This window comes from Haliaeetus leucocephalus, unplaced genomic scaffold (assembly GCF_000737465.1).
Source record: "Haliaeetus leucocephalus isolate CR32 unplaced genomic scaffold, Haliaeetus_leucocephalus-4.0 Scaffold944, whole genome shotgun sequence".
Taxonomy (NCBI): domain Eukaryota; kingdom Metazoa; phylum Chordata; class Aves; order Accipitriformes; family Accipitridae; genus Haliaeetus; species Haliaeetus leucocephalus.
Window position 1 is genome coordinate 2,242,691 of NW_010973380.1, and position 15,240 is coordinate 2,257,930.

The 15,240-nt window shown below is 42.5% G+C and overlaps 1 protein-coding gene across 1 annotated transcript in view; it reads right to left on the reverse strand.

The window, feature by feature from the left end:
- Positions 1–15,240, reverse strand: part of SYNE2 (spectrin repeat containing, nuclear envelope 2) — a 178,648-nt gene that overhangs the window by 5,611 nt on the left and 157,797 nt on the right. Inside the window, exons 101-111 of the mRNA XM_010584145.1 lie at positions 12,785–12,947; positions 8,956–9,143; positions 8,645–8,795; positions 7,973–8,155; positions 6,491–6,628; positions 5,388–5,582; positions 4,253–4,535; positions 3,830–3,898; positions 2,911–3,047; positions 1,889–2,018; positions 501–712 (exon numbers count right to left, since the gene is read on the reverse strand). Coding sequence (XP_010582447.1) covers positions 501–712; positions 1,889–2,018; positions 2,911–3,047; positions 3,830–3,898; positions 4,253–4,535; positions 5,388–5,582; positions 6,491–6,628; positions 7,973–8,155; positions 8,645–8,795; positions 8,956–9,143; positions 12,785–12,947 — 1,849 coding nt within the window. The remainder of the gene's footprint in view (positions 1–500; positions 713–1,888; positions 2,019–2,910; positions 3,048–3,829; positions 3,899–4,252; positions 4,536–5,387; positions 5,583–6,490; positions 6,629–7,972; positions 8,156–8,644; positions 8,796–8,955; positions 9,144–12,784; positions 12,948–15,240) is intronic.

A 15,240-nucleotide genomic window follows, 5' to 3' on the forward strand; every position in this document is an offset into this window, starting at 1 on the left:
TAAAAATAAATCAGCCTAGACACTGCAGCCTGTAGACCCGGCTAATTTGAAAAAGGAAAAAATGACGCTATCACTGCTTAGAATACCCAACCCCCAAAACAAGGCCTGACCCTAGGCATGTGGGGAGTCTAAGCCTTCATTATTTAGCTTTTTTCTATGTTTGTTTTCTAAACCAAAAGGCCTAAAAAGAGAAATTTGGGGCTGAATGTTTTGTTTGAGAGAGAATAAAGTGTTTCTGCAAGAAAACAGGAAGGGACGGTTTTTTATTTCAGCCTGGCTGCCTGTTGTACCCAGGCATATTGCCTGCAAATCTCTGCATATGAAGACAGAAGCATCTTGCTTAACTACCCTCTTTAGTCCTCTTAGCTGAAAACAGCTTAGCTCTTCTGCCTGCATACACACATTGTTATTCATGCTGCTGACAAATCCTAAATGCACAAAGACAATGATAAAGAGCATCAGCATCTTGAAATCCCACTTCTCAGTATTCCCTAACTTACCTTCAATTTCTTGACTCTTTGTTCCAATGCCTGCACGGTGGTTGGAGGTTTCACTTTTTGCAGCTCTTCCAGCTCTTCCTCAGTTTTATCAAGCCAAGCAGAGACATCACTGAGATCTGAGTTCAGCTGCTGCCACTGCTGCAATTTCTGTTTCATCCTAAGTTTATTTCTGAGGTCTTGAGCTTGGATGAGCTCCCACCTATCAATAATGCCTACAAATTATAGAACAACAAATGTTTAAATCTTCAGTAAGGTGAAGAGTGTGTAAAAGAGATGCAAGGAGTTTTACAAGTAAATTATTCTCCAATCTACTCAAGGCCAAATAACTGCTACCACGTACTACTGTTATCCAATCACATTTTTTTCTTGCAATTCTGCAGTCTCTAGGTTTCATATTTACTTGTCAAGTTATCCACATAGAAATGCTAATCACAGTAATTGAAGATGTTTTAATTCCCTTGGAAAAACAGAGCAAATCTAAGGAGACGGAATTCAATGAGCCCAGCTGTGATTTGGTAGACACCAAAATTCATCAATGGGACAAAGTATGATCCAGCAGTTAGGACCTGGGTTTATGTTTCATCAATTCAGTGCTAAAGGAGATGGAGATGCCACCTGTGTGATCACTAAAACTATTCCTGGAAGCACATCCAAGCCCTTCTCAGAGATTTTCCTGTTCATCCCATGTATGGGACTCAACCCTGGTCCATTTGTGACACCAGACACATAAACTAGGTAAGCTGGTACATATAGCTGCAGTCTTCTTTTTATCACTTGATCCGCTTTTGTGATTGCAGTACAGATGTGTTATTACAATCTCAAGCACCTGGAACCAGGAATGACGTCCTAAAAGGTTAAAAGAACCAGCTTGTTGGCCTATTTGGAAGAAAGGACCACAGCCAAGACAGTGAAGAACAGAAGACATTACCAGCTTTGACAAAACATTTCTGTAAATGGGAGCAGTAGCATCTTGTTATATGGAGTACCAATAACTGAGAAAATGAACTACAGCAATCTTATTTTAGACAGACACACAGTTCTTTGGTTTGAAATCTGATTAAACGTCTCTAAAGTATTCAGTATCGCACAAAAGTGAAATTGTTCCCATTCACTCCAACCAGCAAAGAGACAGAAGGATATTATGAGTGATAAATATCTCGATTCTGGCAAAAAATGTAAAAGCTTAGAACAGCAAACATGGGTTGGACAGTACCAGGTGAGAAGGCAGATCAGCAAATCTTAGCAAAATACATTAATTTAGAGAATAGCAGTTTACGTCTGTTTTGTTCCCAATGCAAATGTGCTGCCTTTGTACCATCTCTGCTTTGTCTCCCCCAGAGTAACAGGACAAACACCACAGCACCAAAGCCACTCCTAATGCTCTGTACCTGGCTGCTTCTCTGCAGCTGCTATATTCACAAGCTCTTGGTCGTCTTGGGGTTCTTCATCGCTCATGTTAGTGGATGTAATTTTCTCCTTGTTGATGCTGCTGGTGCTTGCAGAGCTGAGCTGCTTCACCTGGAATGACATTTTGGTGGGTGAGCCCTGCAGGGTAACAAGCCATCAAAGGTCAAACTTTAGTTGTGTTACTTTGGGGTGGCTGGACTGCCGCTGAGCTCTTGCATGTCAGACTTAGCACTGGGCTTCTGCATCTTCGCTAACAGTTTACACTGGCTCTCTGTGCCTTCTCGGTAAACACACACTATAGTGACACTAATTATTACAAGACTGGATATGGCAAATTAATTGCTTTTGCACTACATGTATCAGACAATGTACATTCGCTGAGGCTTTTTGTTGGATTCTAAGACTGGATTAATGATGACAAAAGCAGCCAGATACCAGTGCCATCTTGTGCCTGGAAGAGTGCTGACAACTGGTCCAGATCCACCGAGCCTGGCAGCTACTGGCAAAGCCATGGCTGGCAACCAGTCACCAAGGCTGAAGTATCAGTGAACAATACCCATTTTGGCAACATTTTTTAGTGCCCAGAAGCAGATTAAATGGTGGGTTGCATGCTAGAAAAGGACCCTTCAAATTGGTCTATGTAGGAAAGGAAGATACGTCAGTAGGTGTAAAGGGAGGGTATTTACACTGTCTCCTTGGGGGCGTTAAATTCTCCTAGACTTGTCCTATGACAACAGAGGAAGTAAGTTCTTTCAGACACTGACTCTGATCAGGAGCCTAACATGATTCTTCTGAATTGCTTTAAGGAAGCTTTTCTAGCCAGTGGATAGAGACTCTCACCGGTTACCTGAGACACCAGAAATAATGTCTAAGTTTGCATTAAGCGAACATTACCCCTGTGACTAATCTTTTCCTTGATGCTGGAGGAAGGAAGAGGACGGATTTATACAGGAATAACAGACTGTGTAGTACAGGTTCAGTGCCCACAGATTCTCCAACTCACATAGTCTGGTTTATACGGAGTACTTGTCTCTGGACCAGACAACGCATTTCCAACCATCTCTGCCTGATTGTATCGGTGTTTCCTGCAGACTGGACTATCTGGAGAATGCCAAGTATGAGCTTCTGAGACAGGCTTTCCTGAAACAAATAATACCAAAACCATATGCCATGAGTGCAAAACTCCATCTCCACAAGGAAGCTGTTGCTTTGTATTAAGTTAGAAAGCGCTCTGAATAAAATGGCATCAAGTTATGGCATAAAAATGACAGTTTTGCAGCTTTCCTTGCAAAGCATGCACATTTGCAAAACATCGTGTTTCAAAGGTAATGAGATGAGAGCCATGCAGTTATGGGACATTCTGTTTTCTTCTGGAAAATGCTTGAATACAAGTATGAGTATTCAAAAAATAAAAGAAAAAGGCTGCACTGTGGTTTTGCATCCCAACAACACTATCACACATCTGCAACGCATTTCAGTAGGGACAAATACAGACATGTCCCGATAACGTTTGTTCCGGATTTAACAGACAGGACACAGACTGTTCTGTCATGCACAAAACAAAAAATACTTGCAGAGTTGGAACTACTGCCTTCAGTAATTATGCAATCGAAATCAGAAACAACCAAAAAAATGATACTACCCAGAGCAAACCACCAAGAAAGTACCAAAAGACTTTGGATCAATACAATGAAACGCACATTAACCACCTTGGCATTTACCAGGCAAAATCTAAATGGTATGTTCTTGACTGCTTTGTAATGTACATGTGAATACTGCAGCATAAGAACACCATGACAGGATGACACATGGTGTCCACACAAGGCAGGAAGTCAGACATTACATATGAGAGAGGTTGAGGAATATAGCGTGCAGCACAGGGAGATTGCCATGTTCAGACACATGCATTAGCAGGTGCCTACCAGAAGATGCTTTCAAAGTTTTTGTGGTCATTTTAAGATATGCCTCAGGATTTTCAGTGATTTCTACATCTGAAAAAAGAATAATGTCATTTTCCTCACTATTCAATATTTTCCAACTATTAAAAACAACTGAAACAATGAGGGACAGCAAAGACAAAGAACAAAATAAGTTGTTGGTACTATTTTCAAACATTCTTAAAAGGTAAGGTTTCTAAAAACCTTGTTTCTGAAAATATAAGCTTGGTTTAGACAATACCATTCCCTTCATCAAGCTATCTAAGAGATGAGACTGCTCACATCTGTTAATAGTACTTGAAAACCAACCGGCAACGTGGGAGCAAGACCTCATTCCCCCTCCCTTCCTACGCAGGGACATCCTGCAGTTGTCCATGCCAAAACAGACAGCTGGCAATTGGTTCTCACCTGACAGAGCACTGTAGTATGTTGCTTCTTCTTCGTCTTCGTGAGAGGAAGAACCTCCCACATCACCTGTGTGATCCCATTCTAGTGGGATGGAGTCAACACTGACAGGGGTTTCACAGCCTGATCTTTCATGACCTTGAGTAGGGGGCATAAGGTGGCAAAGGGACTGTGTCGAAGAGGGCCCCTCACTGATAGCTTTCTTATGCCAGGGATCATTCTGGATTTCTCTGGAGTCTTCTGGATCTGTCTCATTTTCAGAGGTCTCTTTTTCATCGTCCAATCCCTAAAAATAAATTACAATTATTGCATATTAGTAAGATTTATAATAGATCTACACTGCTTAATGAGCTAATGATTGAGCCACACAGTACTACTGGGGACTGTTTTGCAGTCAGCTGCAGTAATTGAAGACCATGTGCCTAAAATTAAAGGGAAGCATCATTTCCGCCTCCTTCCTCTTTTGCCAAAACAATCCTCACATCAGCAGCTACCTCCCCTCTTTCAAGACACTTCACCACCACCACATCTCCTCTCTCTAGTTTGCAGGGAGGGGTACCCAGTTCCAAACTGATTGCACAGGTCAGCAATGAAATCATGCTCAGGCAGGGGTGAACAGCTACTCATAGATGTTCATGTTACCTCCTCCACCTGGCTTTCTAATAGATGTTCTTTCTTTTTGAGCTAAAGCAAACTGAGAATCATCTAAATGCTCCCAGTGAAAAGTAAAGAGTGTGCTGTTCCTCATTCAGGGTTCTCACAAGAAAGTGGACAGATGAAGCCTAACAAACAAGTCCATAAAGAGATATTCTAAGCACGTTATTGAAATTAAAGAAAACAAAGTGATATTAAAAACACCAAAAAACCTTTTGAAGCCCTCAAACCGCTACTATCTAAATATTAACCCTGTGAATTACTTCCATGCTATTATCCAGATTCTGCAGATGGAGTCCCAACAGGAGAGGCATGAGGAGACAAAACTGGTGACAAAGATTTAGCAAAGCTGGCACAACTACTGAGGAGTTCCTGACCCCTTTGAGCTCAAGCCACTCAGTCAAGATGCTAGGGATAAGCAATGACCATTGCAGTTCAAACACCAAAATCTTGCCAAAGCATCAAAACAACTGTTGCTTCTTACAGGATGCCTTGAGGTCAGTCTTTGATGGAACCGGGCAACTCGCCCAAACACTTCCTGACAGTATCGATGAAGTTCTTCCAATTCGTCTTCAATCAGGGTAGCATCCAAAGGTTCACTCTTCTGAATCAACTGCTCCCCAAAAACAATTAGCTGATCAATCTTATTGGTGTTTAGTGTTATTTCCTGCTGGAAACCCTATTTGGAACATACAAGAAAAATAATTACTTCTGCAATACCCCTTTCTAGCCTAAAGTTTGTCCTTCTTTTCTCACTCACTGCAGTGAAAGCAAAGCAGCACTTGACATTGTTGTCTAATTTCATTTGGCAAATACCTTTTTACTCAAGAGGTCCACATGTTTGTTTTATTAGCAGGATTAGAGTTGCAAATGAAGTGGCATTTACCACCCATGTGTATATCAATATGATTGCAGTGTCCTGAGCCTGCAGGGCATCACGATGGGAGTTCACCTAATCAGAGTTTATTTTTCTGTTGGGTACACACAATCTTTTCCTCAGAAGCAAAAAAGTTTGTTTGGCTGGTTGGGCCTCCAGCCTACACAACAGTAAATCTACATCCCAAAACAACTAACAGTGCAGAGAGAAAGGAGAAACGAGCATATGAGCAGGTAGCAAAGAACTAGTATGTTCTTTAGAATCATTGCACACACCTGCTGTCTTATTTCTGTTTGAAAGTCTCAGCTATAAACAACGGACTCAGAGGAGAAACGCTGCCTCAAGGCCAATTAAAAAAAAATTCTCACCAGAAAAAAACCTGCCTGAATTTAGGAATGTAGCTTTTTCTGTTTAACCTGCATGTGCTCCTTTCCAGGCCAGGTATCACTGTCACTGACACTTGGTGTTAGAAGAAAATGGCAGGATGGAACTGACCTTGAACACTGAATCTGAATTTAAATACTGGACAGTTTAATCTTGCTTCAGAGGGTAAGTCTTAACAATTTACTGGTGTCTTAAAACAAATATAGCCCTACAGAGATCTGTTGGCTATTGTGAAGCTCCAGAAAAGTAAATGATTCTGTCAAGAGAGGGTAGCCCAACAGGATCAGCTGGGCTATATTAAACAACTGCTTTATAAGGATACGTACATTTAACTGGCGCATTTTGTCATCAAAGTTACTTTTTGAGAAGTGCTCCACGTTTGTCAGCTGGAGGTCCATTTCTGTAAGCCAAACAAGGATGCTTTCCCTCGTCCCCTCAAACTCATCTCTCCGATTGGTGAAGTGCTGAATAGGAAGAAGGGAGCCAGTGTTATAAGACTTCAGCTACTAAAAAAGATGGTCACAGGAGCCCTCTGAAAACAGTGTTTTGGTTCAAAACTGCTGTTCACCTTAAAGGCCTTCAGGGCACAAATGGCAGCATGCCACGTATAAAAACTGTCCCCTTCCTGTAGTGATGCTGGAACAAAAAGTGTCCTACATTAGTACACTGTTCATATGGGAGAGGGAATAAAGCTTCAGAAGCAAGATGCTTCTATAAAATTATATTCTTGCTTCTACACTGTATACCTTCTCCCACATCATTATACCTGTGTAACAGTTACTCGGACTCAGGTTTAACAGCCAATTTGTTCTAAATTTAGAAGACAGACAGACAAAAGAAGCAAGCCCCATCTCTAAAGTAATTAAAACTATGACATTAAAATCAGTAAAGCAATGGAGAAGCTGGATCATGGATGACCATGCCAGTGTAATTAATGCATCATTTGGCATGGAAGCCAGGAGGAGCTCTTTCTGCTGCCATCTCCCACAGAAGCTGCTAACAGACATGCAGCTTGCAGTGCCCCAGTTCTCCTTGGTGGATTTACTCTTCAGGAAGGAGATCATGTAACATCCCAAACACAACACCTCCTAACTGCACAGATCAAACCCCATCAGCACTCTCACAGCCTCATCCACGGACTTTGGGGGATCTAATAGTTTTCCCTGTCAATTGCTTGCAGCACTGCTGTATTTAAAAATCAGGCAGTGACAAGTTTCCCCCAGGGCCCAGCACAAAATATCTGCCCAGAGATCAGTTTAACTTGACAAGCAGGACACTTATTTGAAGTGTCACAAATACACTCTTTGACAACATTCCTCCATCAGGCAGACAGCACAGCAGGAGCTGGTGACAGCAGCATGCCTCTCCATCACATCTCCATGTTTAATGCCTTGTAGGTGAATCATAACTTGGCATGAAGTAGAGCTGTGTTGTAAACTCCAAACCATACCTGCACTGGGGCCCTTCTGTCTCTCTGCCTCTTTTTTATGAAAACGTGCAAGTGCATGAATGCATCCACCAGTGACAAGGGTGGAGTAGAGTGTGATAGGAGCAGTGAGGCTTCCAACACATCTTCCAAAATTTGCACTCATTCTTCCCTTATCCTTCTTTAACTACCAAGAAGCCATCTACCAAGGACATGTTTATGCCATGTACTTGGTGACCTTTCCAGAGCTGCTCTCCTACACTAGTAACTCAAGACACAAACCAACACAAGATACTTGCTCCAGTATGCGTTTTGCCCTTGGGTAATTCCTACAGAAACTTGCAAGTGCTCCTCTCCTTCTCTCACCCCACCGTGCAATTACCTTGAGTCTCCTCAGAATGGCAGCGACTCGTTTCTGGAGATTATCCCAGCGCTGGTTGCCTTCGTGCACCATCTGCTTCAACTTGCTGGCTGAGTCGGTGCGGTTCTCGCGGGCAAGGCGCCTGTACTGCTTATTGATCAGCTCCAACTGAGTGAGTCGTTCGTGAATTTGCCGCTGGAATGCCTGCAAGGCAAATCAAGGAACTCAGTTCCCTTGCAGATAAGAGAAAGGATCCAGATGATACTATCCGTCGAGAGAGATGATGATGATGCCCTCCCCTTAAAAACAGACCTTCCAACTGCAAAATTAAATCCAGAGAAAGACACACATTTTAAATAATCTGCTCAGACTTAGCTCATTAGGAAAAGGAATAAAAAAAAAAAATCAACCCACAAAGGTCTCCTGCCTATAAAAAGCAAATCTTTAACTTATAAGCAGGATCTTGTCAGTTCAGAGCATTGCATTCTCCACATTAAAAAAATTCTGGAGACAAATAAATCACTGAGATACCTAGCAGCCACACACTGGCCAGATTATTTATGTTCTCTATACCACCCGTGTCAAACTGGTGTTTTCCAGTGATCCAGGCATTTCACACAGACAGTAAGTATTTAGCAGTCTGACCATTCAGCCTGCTGCTGAGCATAAAAAAAATGAAGTGAAAAAATTCACCTCAAATTTCTTCAGCTCCTCCTTTGCATGTGTGTACAAAACCTCTGAAGAATTAGGCTTAGCCGCTATCCTTTCAGATGATTTTAGCCAATCTTCAAAGCGAGAGTAGTCGTCCAAAAACCTCTGCCACAGGCGCCAGGTCTCCTCAATTCTGAGAGGGAGGTGCAAAAATGGAAAGGTTTTATCACAAGCTAATTATTAATTTTGGATTTTTTTTTCTTTTTCAAAATTCAGCTTGTGGCAAAAGCTACAGTGTTTCTCCAAAATGCTGACACAGGCTTCTTTAGGAGGGGTAAGAAAAAGACACTTACTTCATTCGCCTTTCCATAGACATGGCGCAAATGTTTCTCCACCGTCTGTCCAAACTCCTGGTAGTCTGCTGGATGGAGTCACACTCTGTCTCATTAGCACACGCATCTGAATCGTGTAGCAGGACTTCACAAATATTAAAGACAGATTCCACCCCTGCAGTGTGTTGCTCTATGTCTCGTTGCAGATCCTGCCATTGGCAAAAGAATAGCTTCAGTAGAAGGAAACATGTGCGGCTAGACTTCAGACATACCCTTTCAAAATGCTGCAGAGGATGGGGAAAGAGCAATTTGTGCGTCAGGAAAAGCTTATTTAGCTTTAGAAAACAGACTTGCAGGATGAGCCGTGCAGAGGACAGGCTGACACGTCAGGACAGAACTGCCATGCAAAAAGGCATTGTCCAGCTTTGGTATCTCAGTGAAAGCTCCATCTTCTCATTAACAGTCTGGACAGTTTTAATGTGCATTCAAAATCCAAACCTTACACATACTAAACCTTACACATACACTACTGTGTTTACCTTACCGTAAACACGTACTTATTGATTTTGACAGTACAAGATGACAATGTCTCATATCAGCTTACTACACTGTAAGAATTGACAGGGAACTTGTGGTACAGTTCATGTACTTTAGTGACTATATGATCACAGGCTGATATCATGAAACACAGAAACCCAGCACGCAAGTAGCTGGTGTTACACTACTTTTCTTATTCCCTCTTGTAGAGCTCCTGTTTTGACAGACTATTTTAAAGGGTCTGGCAAAGACCCTTTGTCTAATCTACACTACAGGTTTCCTCTCCATAGCCTCCATCTCCATCACAGTCTGGCCTCTCATTCTGGACCTATAACCACTGCTAAAGTCAATGTAATTAAATAACAGAAAAAGAAAGCCTTATCTAAATATTTCTTATTGAAAAGGCAGCTCTGTACAAGGCTACCAACTGTAAATATTAATGAAATGTCAATGTCCACTACATTTCCATTTTTTCAACTGTTTCTGGCTTTCCTAATGAAGGATACAGAGATTTTGCTTGAATAACACTAGAACAACATACACAGATGAATATTTTACTGACAACAGTGAACAGGAACCCCCATTAAATGGTATTACTGATTTCAGTGAACAGGTGAAGCAGAACTGGTTTTGCTCTAGACTTACAAAACCAAAACAAACAAAAAAAACCCGTAAAACAGACAGAGCTTGTAGTAAATGCAAAAGGAATTGAAGGAAGATCTTCCCAGAAATCAACAAGCTGCAAGGAGTTGAGTATCACCCACTGGCAGTCTTCAGTGGTGTTACATGGGTACCTCAAAGAACAGCTGGGCCATAAATGCTCAAAATTTGGCTTGTGGAATTTGTGGTAATGTACAGCTTTAAGGAATGTAGAAGCCAAAATCTTTACATAGATGAGAGACTGCCAGAAGCAGACCCAACATAATTTTTGACAGCTTATTAAGGATTCACAGCTGTCTTCTGAGCAAGAGGCAGCAGCATCTTTTTAACACAGGCTCTACGTCTGAGAGTAGGCTGGTACCTGGAGAGACTCTTCTGAATTCATTAAATTACACTGGATTTACAGCTGTATTAGTGAAAAGGAGAATTTGGACCACAGATTACAAATCCACTCTACCTGCGCTATGGTAATGTTACTGACACAATCTCATTACTTTTGGTCATGCCTTGGTTCATGGAATTACCCTAGGCAGAATCCTTGCTGTTTTCCAAGCTTTTATTCCATCCAAATGACCTGACTGTATTACAGTGAGACAAACACAATAAACTAACGGGGCCAGGAACATACGTTGTGCCCAAAAAGGTACTTTTCCTTCAACTCTGCACAGAATTGCCCAGAGAGCTTTAACAGACTACACGCTGCTAGAGTTCTGCGTTAGTGAAACAGCTTTGAAATCTTAAAATTAATATTATTCATGTTTTAATCTTCATCCTTTAATTGAACAAACATGCCACAAAACATCTCTGTGGATGCACCATGCTTTTAAATGTCATTATTCAAGACTGAACAGGTAAAGCTTTTCCACTCATGGACGTCAAACAAAAGAAGCCTGTAGGGCATTTCTTACCATCATTCTGCTCTTGCTGAAATAATTGTTCGGATAAAATCAAGAAAGATCTTTTTACTTGTCACATTCAGATAAAGGTTTCTCTAATGCGAGGCAAAAGAAGCTTTTTTTTTTACTGTGGTCTTTTAAGTCAGCACAGTCTTCTCACACTCAGTCTGCTAAAAGGTTAGAGTAGAAGGAGTCTAGAGGTACCCAAAGGTCTGTGTTTCAAACAGAATCCAAACAACAAAGTAGTAAGTGGCTCTGAGCAACAAATGATGGCCCTTACAGTGAGCTGAAGCTCGAATGCTCATAATAAAAATAGTTTGGACACAATTCCTTTGTGCCCTACGTCCTTCTCTGCCTGGCAATTTATCAAAGCCTTTGAGAATGCAAAAGATTTGGATGGGAAGAAATATTTCCTTCTTGTTTACATGACCAGTCACAAGGTAGATGAAACCATAAGGGGCACTGGGCCAAGGCTTCTGGTCTTTGACCAACTCCTGCAGTGGAGTCGGTGGGAGCCATCTCCACTCCTGTTGCAGAGGAGCTGGCCCTTCCTGCCATGTCTGGGACTTGAGTGGATGGAGAGCCATATTAATGAGCAGAGAACACAGCCCTCGGATCTGGGTCACTCAGGGATCTTTCCTTAGACATGAAAGCAGAAGCCGGAGAGAGAGAAGATGGGAAGGATGGGAAGAACACCCCTAGGTGTTCTTAAAGGCAGATGCCATAAAGCTTCCATGTTTAACAGCTTTATTCTTGATCCTCAGTTTTAGGGCAAATATTCTTGTTTAACACAAAGGCCAGATGACAGCTGTGGTCTTTCTCAGCCTTCCCAGTGAGGCACTTTGAACCTGGGCAGACTTATAGCACAGCCCTGAGCAAAGGCTGACTCCACCAGCAAGTCTGTGCTTTGGTTAAGTTCCTTTTCCTTCCCTGGCTGCTCGAGAGAGAAATTTACTCCAGGACTATCCAACTGATCTCACACTTCCACTTGGCTGGGATAGCTGGCACATTCAGCTGTGCCCGATCCTTGCAATCTCCAGCACTTAAAACTAGCATAGATTCTTAAGATCCCCCTGGTAAGCCACTGTCTCGGATAAATGCCTACACGCACTCAACCAACACCCAATGGTGCTAGGTTGGTTCACACTTATGCCTCAGCAGGATTCACACACCATCTCACCCAACCCTGAGGGGATCTTCAGAGCCTGCCTACTGGATCAGGCCTCAGTCAAAAGTGTGTTTGCACAAGTCCACCCTCCAAAGCTCAAACATCCTTCTCTGCCAAGCTTGCTCTGCTGTCTGCAAGGAGGAGAAAAGAACTGAGCTAGTGAGGGCAATACATCAAATCACAGCACTCAGATCTGCCACAGCCAGTTTGCAGGAGACCCGGCATTCACGCCTTGTCAGCCTAAGTCATCCTCATGGATTTTGCCCACTGTCTGTGCCCTGGCTAGCCCTTATGAAATCTGCTGTACTTAACTGAGCAAACTATCAAATGTAAAAATGCTTTTGTCTGTATTTTGCATGTTTTCCTTGGGTGGACGGGGGAAGAGAGAAGTGGGGGTAAGTCAACACAATACTGAAATTACAGCAAGCAAATAAAAATTTTCCATGTAATGCATCTTGGCAGGAACATGCCATGAAAAGCAAACAGTTAGAAGGCCTTGCTAAAGAAAAGAAACAGGTGATTTTAAACCAGGACTAATTGTAATCAGCAGCATTTTAGCTCATTTACTCTGACTGCTGCTATTTCCCACCTGCTGTTCTGCCAGTCTCTTCTGGATTTCTTGGTCATCACAGATGTCATAAACAACAGGCTTGGAAAGCTCAGACTCAATCCGGGCCAACCAGGTGCGAAGGTTACTCATGTTTTTGTCCAATAGTTGTATAAATGCAAATGTTTCCTTCAGTTTCTTCACCCTAAGCAAACCAGGAAGAACATTTTGTTACAAAGATCTGCAATCAGTGGAAATTATGTTAGCAGAGGGTGATGACAGGCATGGCTTTATGAAGCACTTACTGTCACACCAAGCTGTTGCCTGTAAATCAGAGCCATGTTTTAGTCAAAACCTACCTAAATTGGCTCAGCAGGCCTCTGCTCTACAGCTGCAGGAAGGTCTTGTGTGAATTCTTTAATGAAACTGTATGAGCAGAGTGAATTTTTGTAGTCTCATTCATCTGCTAGTAACCTCTTCAGTCAGTTCTTGGGAGATTTGTCTAAGTGGGAGTTTGTATCTAACATGCTGCAGTTAAACTAAAATAGGTATCTATGGTCTGATTTTCCTGCTGTGAATTATGTTCAGTGTCGTCTTTAGCAACCAACAGGCCCGCTCTAATCAGCAAGGTACCGCTCCACCAACAGAGGCAGAATTTGCCCAAACCACAGGTCCAACTCCCCAAGCAAATGAATGCTGACGGGAGAGAAGGCCTGAACAACAGCCGCTGTAGAACTTACAGCGCCACGACATTAAAAGCTCTTCTGAACAACACACTGAAAAGTGCAGAGATGTGCCAGACTTTCCTGGTGGGTGAAAATTAAAAAACCCAATCCTGACGAGGGAGAATATCCAACAGCTACAGAGAATTGTGCAGCAGACAAGCAAATGAACCATCAAGACCATTTATTCTTCTTACAGCTGTTTGTAGCACAGCTCTCAAACTGCAGACAAACTTTATTTCCAGCTTTTACAGCATATTCCCATGTCAAAACCCCTTATCAGCCCCTCAAATTATCCAAGTAGCATGTTTGTACGCTTTGGCAAATTTGTCCCCATGTGTTAGGAGGAGTATCTGTTAAACTACCTCAATGCTCTCAAATCTTTCCTTGAAATTCTCATTTATTGCAATTCCCAACAAAAATTACTAAAAAGCCCAACACCTGTGTGACACTTAGCTCTTCTGACTTCAGACTGATAGCGGAGCTTGCCATCTAGACCTTGGTAGTTAACGGAGAAAAAAGAAAAAAAATCTAGATTATGATTTCTATCAGACCTGTCTTAAACATCCAGATCACAAGATGAGATGAGTTGTACCAAAAAAGCACATATTTCTCTACATGAACTGCAATGGTCTACCCTGCAGTAGTATAAACATCAACACTGCAGATGCTAAAGTCAAGTGAAATGATTCCACCCCTGTCCTAGGGAGAACCCACTTCTTAGCCAGCATTGCTTCCCTGGGCTGTCCTCCTGGCTGCTTCCATCCCTCTGATGTCTAGTTCTGTCCCTGTGCCTTGTGATGGATTTTTGGACCTTGCATGTGATTTCTAAAATGCAAATTTCTGAATTAAACCTTAAGTTACTGCCTGGTCTAGCAACCACCCAGATGAGCCTCATTATCTAAGTGCAGTGCAGTGCAAAAAGTTGAAGTATGCATCATGAAAAGGCCAAAACATTTTACATTCATTAGCCACCATGACTAGCAACTGTTACCAGCTGAACAAAACCAGCAACTGGGACTGGAAGGGTGGCATGCACAAGGGGATCACTGCATGTCCCAAAACGCAGGGGACTGTTGAGGGGTCTGAGGGGAACCCTAACCTACTTGGCAACACCAGCATTGTGCGACCTAGGACCGGGGCAGGGTGGGGGGCTGTAATCTCATCTAGTGCAGGTAGGGACAGATTACACCAAGACAGAAGTGTCCTTGACAGGCTACCTGGATGCTGGCTTCATGCAAAGGACCTGCCCTTCCTTGCAAGAAAAACGAGTTTCCTGTCCCACCGACCTGCCTGCTGCCACACTATCCCAGCAAGTTTTAGAGGAGAGGGGTCCAAACTGCCTGTAACCAAGTGGCTTTTGCAGTTGCCTGTTGCAGCATATGATACAATGACAGAAGATATGCAGGACAGCTAATCAATAATGAATATGCCACTCTGTGAGCAACAACTGATCTTATTAGCAACCTTAAGGTAATCAAAGAGGATACGTAAGTCAGCTAGACACTTGATTTAAGGCAAAGCACTTATGGAGATGTGGGAATGATCCTGCTGGCTTTGTTCAGTCCTATTGGTTACTGTGAAGGCACAGAGTAAGGCCAGCGAATTTGGGGTCTCATATGGATTAGCAGCATGGGAAGCATCTTCCCCTACCTCTTGTCCCAAAAGGACCGGGCAGTACTTTCAGTTGTTTTACAAGGAAGGCGAGAAGAGCACAGTCCTACACTAGGACTCCTGGCAGGTATTTAGCAACTCAGCACTCTCCAAAATGTAAAA